Source organism: Poecilia latipinna, unplaced genomic scaffold (genome assembly GCF_001443285.1).
Source record: "Poecilia latipinna isolate Pla-1442-1.1 unplaced genomic scaffold, P_latipinna-1.0 Scaffold2037, whole genome shotgun sequence".
Lineage (NCBI taxonomy): Eukaryota > Metazoa > Chordata > Actinopteri > Cyprinodontiformes > Poeciliidae > Poecilia > Poecilia latipinna.
Genome location: NW_015114653.1, coordinates 50,840 through 61,207, shown reverse-complemented (window position 1 = coordinate 61,207; position 10,368 = coordinate 50,840). Strand labels below are relative to the sequence as shown.

Here is a 10,368-nt window from a genome sequence, read left to right as displayed (position 1 = left end):
ATTCATGAAGGCTTATTCATGTTCATGACAGGTTTTTATGACAGTGTCATATCAGTCTTATTCAACCCCCTTCAAATAGTGTTACCCTGTTTTCTCATGATGAGAGAATTTTGACCTAAACTGTATGAATCAGAGGTAGAAACATTAAAATGATGTTTGTGTGACCAGAATGAACAGCAATATCCTTTTATCCTTTTTATAAAACATTTTAGACTCAAAAATAGGCAATCCAATCTTTATTATTTACTCATATAAAAAATGCAAGTGTAAATTTCAAATACAGATCATCTCTGATTTGCAGCTTTTGAGTTAAATACAACATAATACTATGAAATACAAAAAGAGAAAGGATACAAGCATTGCTAAATATTGCAAACTTTTGGAATTATAAATAATTTTACCGCTATATAAAATATATTGAAAGATGATGAACATCTTCACATTCTCTAATTTGGAGAAATTTTCAGCTCATCTCATTTACCAAAACTTAGTTAAACTTAAAACTGAGACTCAAATTAAGCCTGAAATGCTGAGCAAAAAACAAATGTAGTAAATTCATAGATGAACAAAAAGAAATTTCAACATGGAATAAATGATGGACTCATGTTCAATCAGCATACAGAACTATGGGTGAATCAGAATACAAGAATTAAAAAGATTTAAACAATGAAAAGCAGATTGGTTTATTACAGCTTATAGGATAGAAGTCACACAATAACAGCTAAAAGTAGTAAAGGAACACATGATACAACAATATCTACTACATTACGTTGCACATCTTAGCTGATATGCTTCTGTTTACATCTTTTACATCATTGGGTTTCCAATGAATTGCAGTCACTAGGGGAAAAAACACCAATATAGGAACCCCTGAAGTGATTCAGCTTCCCTTTCCTTAATTAAAGTAAGGGTTTGTCTGGCCTCGGGTCTGAGCGTAAGGGTTTGAGGCTCGGTTCTGGGAATAAGGGTTGCTCTTGGGTTGCATCTCCTCATAAGCGTGGTTTTTGGGTCGATTCTGGGAGAACGAGTACATGTCATCTTGGTTGTTGTTGAATCGCTGCAGCAGAGAAGAAGAGACATCATAATTTGTGAGTGAATAAAGCACAGATGTTTGTGTTGTCGAGCAGAGGTGTACCCACCGAGTTCATCCTTGAAGGAATCAAGTTTTGTCGACTGTTGCTTGGAGTCATCTCCAGGTTGGTCCTGCTTTCCCAGTTGCTGTTGGCTGTGGCTCGTGGGATTCGAGGGGCCCCAGAATTCGCCAGGCTGTTTGTTGGCTCTTTAACTGAAGCGGAAAAGTCGTTGCTGTTGCCATTGCTGTAGGATAGTGGGGCCTTGGCAACAGAATGACTTTGGTAGGGTTTCCCAATGTCTTCCTCATTTCTCTTGGAGCTTTTCTTCTTGGATCTGAAAGAAACAATAACACAGAAAACTGCAACAATGTCTCTCCTGTTGTGTTTAAAATTGCATATCTAGCATAGCTTGCAGTCTATTGCAAAAATATGAATGCAGTTTTAGAGAAAAAAGGTGATTGTAGAAGTCGCTAAGGTCGATAAATGAACAGAGTTCAAACTTACTTTTTTGCTACCAATGGCAAAGCGATCAATGTAGCGATCACCAGAGCGCCGAGGATACAGCAAACGATCACAACGATCAACAACGTGTCTAGCAAACAGAGAAGCAGTCACTAATTAGTCTCAGTCTTTTTACGATCTTGATACAACAGGATCACATTTTAGAGATCATTCTGTCTCAAAATTGAAAATTTGATTTTAAAGATTTTATTATAGCTTTAGAGGGAAAATTCACTGGGCTAAAATCTAATTTTCTTTAGTAGATGTTTTATGTGTCTCATAGTTTTTTAAATAAAGGCTTTTGTAGCTGCACTGTGGGGCTAAGACATGCAGCTAATGGCTGTGGTCCAGCATTAGAACCAGTGTTGAAGACTATTTTCTGTTTAACACTTAGAAAAATATTCCCCAGTTTCTCAGTCATTGACCCAATTCTGAATTGTTTTTCCACTTAAAATGACAGAAATAATTTGCTTTACACGTGACTTATTGCATGGTGAATTGTAATTGTATGCTTATTGTAATTCCTCCCCTCAAGCAAACATAAAAATTAACATCATCATGAACATGCTTTGGTTTTCACTACTGTATACTCACTGTCCTTGCAGTTGAAGCCAGTCAAACCAAAGCCACAACTGAAAAAAACAACAACATAGTTTAACTTAAAACCGTTGGACTTGCAGAAAACAGTAAACCAGACAGTTAGGTCGATGCACTTACTTTATACATTCATTGTTCACAGGTTTCTGACCACTGGGACATGCTAAAATACAGAAAATTACACTACAGTTAGAGCTCAGAAAAAACATTTAAACTTTCTTGATCGTTAAATGTCCTTACCCAAGCATAATCTGTCAGTGTAATCTGTGTCAATAAAGCCATCACCACAGGTGCACTGGAAAGTGCCCTCTGCAGAACTGCACTTTGAAGATGAAGTGTCACATGGATTGGAATCACAAAGGTTTTTGACTTTTGAATGAAATAGAAAAAAAGGTTGATGGCATCAGAAAACTTTATAACATAACATGCACATACATCAGATTTAAAATCTTGACAGAAATTATAACATGTATATTTTGTCCATGCAGTGGTGCCATGCTTGTCAAGAATATTAAAAATAAGTTTGTAGTAACAAAAAAAAATCTGACAAAACTAAACCATAATGATAGAAAATAAAATAATAGAAAAATAAAAAGAAGAATAAATTAAGTTGCAAAACAAAAATGGGAACTAGTCTTAACACCACATATTTCTGAATAATATAACACAGATATTCTGGAAGATAAGTGTAATGAATGTGCTACATATAGAATAAGAGAAAGGAGAAAGGTAAAGCCTAGAGCACCCAGAATAACAAGATATTTGTATAAAACCCACCGATAAAGGTTCCTTCCAGTGCACATCCTGTGCAGGCGACATCTTTCATGGTTTCTGTTACAGTTTCTTGCGTGATTTCAGCAGTTGGTTCATATATGATTTCTACTGATGCTTCAACGTTTCCTGACTGTCTCTGTGCCCTCGCATTAGCGTTTTGTTCCCTATTTGAAAAAATGTCATAATTAAGGAATATTGCACTAAGCAGAGAATTGGTGTCATACTGTAAATATTCACTATTGTATAGAAAATACTATTTTGACTCTGAAACTTACCTTAGCTCCAGCACTATAGCTCTAATGTATCCATTTTTTGCACCTGTGAACTGTCCGTCAATCTGTGTATTAAAAATATCATTTTAGTGAACAGTGTTCTGTTTGTTTTTGGGCTCAAAGAACAAATTGTCTTTTAAGTTAATCTTAAGTGCAATACAGGTGACATCAACATTACTCCCCAATATATTTTTTAAGTATGACATTTGGGCCAAAATGAAATATAGGGAAAGATAAATGAGTGCTTACCTCTTCAATAATTCTTTTGGCAGTCTCATTAAATATTTGTGATGTTTTGTCTGCCATTTTCTCATCATATGGTGTCCCCAACTGTAGCAGTCCAGGGAAAACCTTGGCTATTTGGAAAAACAAGATCACTGTGATGAAGTTTCACAAGAATCCCACAAACACAAGTAGAAATGTTCAAGCAGTTTGAATTTACAAATGAGAGCTTATCAATTAAATATAATAATAATAAAAAAACAGTTAAATTAACTGTTAGCCTAATGACTAGATGACAACAAAATTGTTTTAAGAAAAATAATTATATTACCTTTTAATGTCTTTGAATATAGTCCAAGTCAAACAATGCTACTACCACCACTGCTACGACTGAAACTAATAAATGAAATGCTGAAACTAAACCTGAAACTAAATATAACTTGAAACTATATAATTAAAAGGATTAACTTTACATTGATCAACATACTGCTAAATATTAGGGTTCGAAATGGTTAATTAGCATCTACATTGTTTTTGTGATGATATAAACAAAGACATTTAAAATGCTGAATTTGGTGGTTTATCTTTGTTTCAGATTTTGCTAAACCACAGAATAAATATACAAGGTACGTATTGAAGTTTTTAATGGAAGCAAATTTCCACCACTTGAAAAAAAAACTGAAGATAGCAATGTAGATGATGAAATTTTGATATTCAGGGTAATAATTATGCTTTCAAAAGTTTTAATTTTGAAATTTATAGGCAGGATTTTCTAAAATATTAGTTTCCATCGTGAGTTATAATTTTGAGCAAGGTTTAAAAATGATATTATTGACAATATTAGTGAAATCTTAAGTTTAAAAGTAACAATTTCAGATTTCCATGTTATACTTATGAGTTTAAAAGTCACCATTTTGGTGTAAAATGTACAGTCATATTTTTGAGGTTCATAGTCATTACTATGAGTTTAAAAGTCATATTTTTGACAGTTTTTTATGTTCAGTTTGAGAATTAAATTTGATTTGGGCTTTTAAAGACATAGTAATGACATTCAGTCATAAATATGAGATTAAATATTCAGTAAATTTGTCCTTATTAATAGTATCATTAATTGATCAGCTGACAGACCATATGATATTTCTTCTTTTTTTTCTCAAGTGAATGAAAACTCTGTTGAAAGGCTTTAAATATGGAGCTAAATTCATCTCATAAAGATTCACAACACATGCAATAATATTTGTACGCATACAATAAGATCCACAAGGCTTCAAGGAGATTTGTAAGAGTATCACATAATTCACAAATATATACACAATAATTAAATGTGTGCCTCAAAATTCGCATAAATAGTTTGTCAACTTAACGTTTCAAATTGCACAAGTAGTAAGAAAATACACATATAAATCTGAAAATATGCATGCACAAATTGCCAGCTGTGGACGGATCAGTCAACACAAGTGCATGGATCAGCCTTCCTCTGCTTTCGACTTTTGATACTTTCTAACAAAGTGAGAATGATGTGTTCAAGGCTGGTGAAAAGTTGGGATATTTAAGCATTAGAATTGTGATGTTCCGCTCAAAGCAGAAGAAAACCTCAGACATCTGAGCATTACCAGATTTACTGGAAATATATTTTTGACTTCACCCCGAAGTCCAAACGCATTATATTAAGGACATGCACTTTCATTAAAGTTACTGTATTATAAAAAAATATTCCAGACTGCACTGCTGAAATACAATAGTTTCTTCTTCTTTTCCTGGAAAAATAAAAAGTCCCTGGAGACTACCGAGAGGAGCAGCGAAATATTCTAGGGAAAAATCCTTCAGGGGCTTGTTCTCATTGTGAAGAAATAGAAAGGGCTATGTGAATGCATATTTTTCAGATTTGTAGTTTACTACCACTTGTGCAGTTTGAAACAAAATTTGACAAAATGTTTACACATATGTGAATACTGAGATACACAATTATGCATTGTGTTAAGCACATTTGTGAATTATGTGTATAACACATCTGGTACGCTTGTGGATCTCATTGTACACATACAAATATCGTAAACGTTGTGAATCTTTCTGAGACTAATTTAGCTCCATATATAAAAAGTCCTCAGATTGACCAGCAGGGGGCAGCTATTTGGCTATCAAAATTATGTCAATCTCTGAGTCTTTTTTTTATAACAGACAATAGAGCAAATCTAGATAATTACTTCTTTAACCTGTTTTTCAAAGTCAAATTAAACATATTCAAACATATTCAAATTTCTAATGATTTACTGAAAAGCCATTTTAGAAATACCATTAGTCCTTTTGGTGACATTCTGCATAAAGATTGTTCACCTTGTCTATCTGCACATATTTCTACACTTAGTTTAAAAAAAGCCCCATATTCCCATGTTGCTTTACTCTCATGTACTCACCTCTTTGACAGTCACCCTGATAAACGTCACCAGGCAGACACAAGCAAGTGAAAGTCTCGTCAAAACGTTCCTCACAGGTGCTTCCACCACCACATGGGTTTGAAGCACAAGCACCTTGATAATGTGACAAGAAACACAAACACACAATGGAGGTATTTTAATGTTTAGCTATGGTTTCTAAATTATTTATATTTTTGTAAAGTAGCTGAATTACTTGAAGGCTTTGGAGGTTCAGTCACTGGTGCTGTGGAGGGAGCGTTCGTTTGGGAAGATCCTGTATTCGGTGAAACACTCGAACCCTCTGTAGGTGGAGTTCCTGTTGGTGGAGTAGTTGTTGAAGATGGTGCAGGTGTTGGAGCTTTTGTTGTTGTGGTTGGAGTTATAGTTGTGGTTGGAGCTTTAGTTGTTGTGGTTGAAGTTATAGTTGTGGTTGGAGCTTTAGTTGTTGTAGTTGTAGTTTTCGTGGTTGTAGGTAGTGGTGTTGTGGTAGGTGGTGAATTGGTCGTTGTTGCTGCTGTGGAAACAAATGTTAGTTTTTCATTAGTTCTGAGTTATAAAACATATGCTGCCGTTGCTATCAATCTGTTATTATTTAAAGAAAATGCTTCAGTTTAACTAACGATGCATAATTTCTATGTTTCCTAACTAATTGATAACAAATTCAGCTGAATCATTTAGGAGGTTACTGGTTTTTTGTCTCTGTTATGTTTCTTCCACAGCAACTAAGTATAAAACTCTCAGTATTGCTTTTGGTAATAAAACATGTTCTGAATGAAAAATCCAAATACGATTATAGTCACTGAAATAACTGCAGCAGAAGCTGTATCATCTTTAAAGAGCAAACCCTTTCAGATTTTCAGACACTGTCTATTTTTAAAATAAATATAGTTGTTCGTACATTAAACCTGTAAATTGCTTTAACATAATTAGGCAAACTCAACTTATTGTTAATTTTTATCCTTAAATAAATTGAAATTCCTTCTGTTTGAGACCATTGCTTAAATAAAAAAATAACCATGGATGTGTTCGACATGTTTATAGGGGTTATTTCAGTTACAATCTTAAAAATGAGATAAATATTTTGTAATAGATATAATTTATCTGTTAAACTGTTGCTTCACCTGCTTTGCTGTCTTCATAGACTACAGCTGTTTCTGCTTTAATGAAAGAACAGACACTATTTTAACATCGTGAGCACAAAATAATCAAGCTAGTACAGAAAAAGATGTTTCCCTTGACAGCTACTTCTAACCAAAATAATTTAAGGATAGTTTATAAAAGAAGTACTACTTACCAACAGTGGCTACAGCAACACAAAGGAGGAATGTCACAATCAATGTTTTAGCCATTGTACTAAAAAAAGGCGATTTTTTTCCACAAAAATACTAAAAGCAGTACAACCTATGTGTGGATGACACCTTAAAGCTTAGGAGCCTAAGATGAATGAGAAATCATGCCTGAGAGTGAAGTTTTAATCTTTAGCCACGCCTCCTGGGGCGTCACCGGCCACTAAATGTCTTCCAGAAAAAACCCCAGAGGCAATGCTTTTTTCAAACTGTTATTTCCTTATTGCTATCCAATATCATAAACTGTCTCTGGCACAAATTTTCGGAAGAGCTGAAAGTGTGTCACAGGTCAAACACATGGGCTGTTAGGACAACAAAACAGCAACAAACAGTCCACCAAGTTCTTTATATTCACTTAAAAGTGGATGAAAATAAAATAAAAGTCTTCTCACTTTATTGATATCTTTTGTTGTTTATTTTTTGTCTTCAGGAGCTTCAAATAATGTTTCATTAAAGCCAAAACAGCTGCAGTTTGTAAGGATTTATACCTGAGGCAGGTGAAGGGACAGGAATCTGTAGTTGGGTTTTTATAGTTGAAAGAATTTTTAGAACCATATATTCTAAAAAATAAACCATAAAGTCATAGCTTACCGAAAATTACAAGATTCCTGGCTATAAATATGTGCTCTCATGAATTTATATTTAATAAAAATGAATATTCCTCTGACTGGCCATCTTACCTGAGAGTATGACTCAAAGTAGAGATTCAAAAATGTGCAATTTGTAATGAACCTCAGAGAAGAGATGATGCATCAGAATAACCGTTAAAAGACTCTATATATATATATATATATATATATATATATAAAATCCCAATTCAGCACAGGTAAAATGTTTCAACAAGTTTCTCTACATAAGTTTTGAAGGTGATCATCCAAGACATTCAAATATGTTTACATACATATTTTTGAACCACCTCTACTTTATTACACTAAAGAGAGCTCACTATTTTCCTTGGGTTTTTTTTTCCAAAATGCTACACAACCTCTAGTTTATTGCATGTGTAGTTTTGTTAGACATACTGTTAGGTACATATGTTCATCTACTTGTTAGCATAAATACAGAATCAGCTGAACTTCTTTCTTTTAGGAATCTGGATGTGGTAAAGACGACGAAGGGAAATTCAAAAAGAGGAAGAAGTAGAAGTTCTGCAGAAACATGTCAAACCTTCTAATGCAGAACAAATACCTTGATAGATTAGCTAAACCTGCCCTGTGACTATTTATCCCTCATTGATTGCCCTTGATGTTGCAAAGAGCTTGGAGAATGTTGTACAATCAAACCCAAAGAGACAATATAACAACACTGGTTACTAAAAACTCTGACTTTTGAGGGTAGTTTTGTTTTTCTTGCTGTTTCACTCCTTTTCACACACATATCTCTGACTTTGACTTTATAGGTTACAGAAAGACGTTAATAATAAACCAGAGGGACAAAGATTACATTCCTTGTCAGTTTAATGCTTTTATAACTCTCCCATCTGTCCTTCCTGAACACTCACATGTTTTGAAGCTTGATTTATTTAATAATCTACATCAGAAAACAATCACAAATCATCACTAATATATTTTTCTCACAAGTCTTAAAATATTGTCGCTGAAGGACATTTTGACCCACTTACTTCCTGTATCATCACAGACGTTTAGTTTACCAGTAAAACAGGGTGGGACTATGTACCACCTGACCTTAGATCTTAAGACGGGTTATATTGTGAAAGGAGGCAATCACAGGCATAAACAGATAAAAATATACTTAAATAAAATGTGTATGAAGTTAGAATGAACTCACTTAAACTATTGTTTACTGGGAATATGTGTGAACACAAAGTGGGAAATGAAGGTTTTAATGGAACCTGAAGAACGGCTGCATTGCTGCTCTTGAACAGAAATCGCTTTGCATTGACTTTGATTCTCTTTGCACTGATACAATCTTCAACTCACTGATACCATATTCAACTCTTACACCATTTCTACGTCATCTTGGGTGATGGTGGAAAAAGAGATGACTTTTTTTCCACCCATTCAGATACTCATTTACGTCATCATCACAAAATTACTTTTATAGTTGAAGGTATTTCACGTATCATGCTGACCACACTGAAGGTTTATCCTTGACAAGGTTGCCTGTCTGTTCCACGCAGCTTTCAAAAGGGGATGAATTGTAAACATCACAAACTGACAGGATTAAAATATGAAAATACGGAAAAATTAGGAGTATGAACTACTTAAAGGGAGTTTCTAGATTCTCATTAATTGCTAATTGTGTGAGGAACAAAAATTAGCAAACTAAACTCTACTTTGGTGTAAAGAACACCAATAAAGAACATTTGGTTTTACTGGTCATATATTATTTGATTTGCCTGTTTGTATAAATCATATTCTGGGTGTAATACGTCAGAAATATTTTTTGTAAAGCTAAGTAGTGGAGCTTTTACATGTTAAAAACAATAAATAACGGTAAACCATGGTGTCCTGCAAGGCTCTAATTTAGGTCCAAAGCACTTTAAACTCCCCCAAGGTACTGAAGGATGGATATGATTAATTATCACAGTTGTGTTGGGGGTAGACTGCTCTACCTTTCTGAGTCTCCTAAATATGCAAAACTGTCTGATGAACATTTTAATCCATAACTCTTGTCATGCTGGTATTGGCATATTTCTGTTGTTGCACAGTTTTATTGTGCATAGTTTTTTACTGTGCACATTTTGTACTTTTTTTTTTTAAACTAACCTTCTCTTTTGCATATTCCTTTGGACCGGTGTACGTTACTTTTAATAACTGCACAGTATTTATGTTGAAATTTTGCTCTTTATTTTAATCTTCATTCTGTTTTTTATATATATTCTTATCTTTGTATTAACTTACATGCTTTGGCTGCCTGTCACTTTGCTGCTGTTGCACTGGAATCTCCCCACTGAGGGACAATAAGGGATATTTATATTCTATTCTACTATGGCTTTTCTAAATATGTTAGAGAATCATTATGAGCTTAATCTGAACAAAACTGAAGTTTTATTTGTTATCATGGACTCAGCCACTGAATGAAGGAGTTAGATCCTTATCTTATCTTTTCATTTTATAACTTTAACAATTTTGTAAGTGTTTTATCTTTTGAAGGACACAGAGATTCACTGTTTCTCTGTCATGCCACTGTAGACACTTACACGGTA

The 10,368-nt window shown here is 34.0% G+C and overlaps 1 protein-coding gene across 2 annotated transcripts in view; it reads right to left on the bottom strand.

The window, feature by feature from the left end:
* Nucleotides 1-7,272, bottom strand: part of muc13b (mucin 13b, cell surface associated) — a 10,153-nt gene extending 2,881 nt beyond the window's left edge. The window contains exons 1-12 of one of the 2 annotated variants that reach the window (XM_015016568.1): nt 7,148-7,272; nt 6,068-6,367; nt 5,854-5,967; nt 3,467-3,573; nt 3,221-3,282; nt 2,949-3,109; nt 2,412-2,540; nt 2,292-2,334; nt 2,169-2,206; nt 1,578-1,665; nt 1,140-1,407; nt 222-1,057 (exon numbers count right to left, since the gene is read on the bottom strand). In XM_015016568.1, coding sequence (XP_014872054.1) covers nt 896-1,057; nt 1,140-1,407; nt 1,578-1,665; nt 2,169-2,206; nt 2,292-2,334; nt 2,412-2,540; nt 2,949-3,109; nt 3,221-3,282; nt 3,467-3,573; nt 5,854-5,967; nt 6,068-6,367; nt 7,148-7,202 — 1,527 coding nt within the window. In that variant the 5' untranslated portion in view covers nt 7,203-7,272 and the 3' untranslated portion in view covers nt 222-895. Of the gene's footprint in view, nt 1-221; nt 1,058-1,139; nt 1,408-1,577; nt 1,666-2,168; nt 2,207-2,291; nt 2,335-2,411; nt 2,541-2,948; nt 3,110-3,220; nt 3,283-3,466; nt 3,574-5,853; nt 5,968-6,067; nt 6,368-7,147 lie in introns of those variants that run through there. The other variant, XM_015016569.1, reaches the window with a different exon arrangement.
* Nucleotides 7,273-10,368: the final 3,096 nt, after the last annotated feature.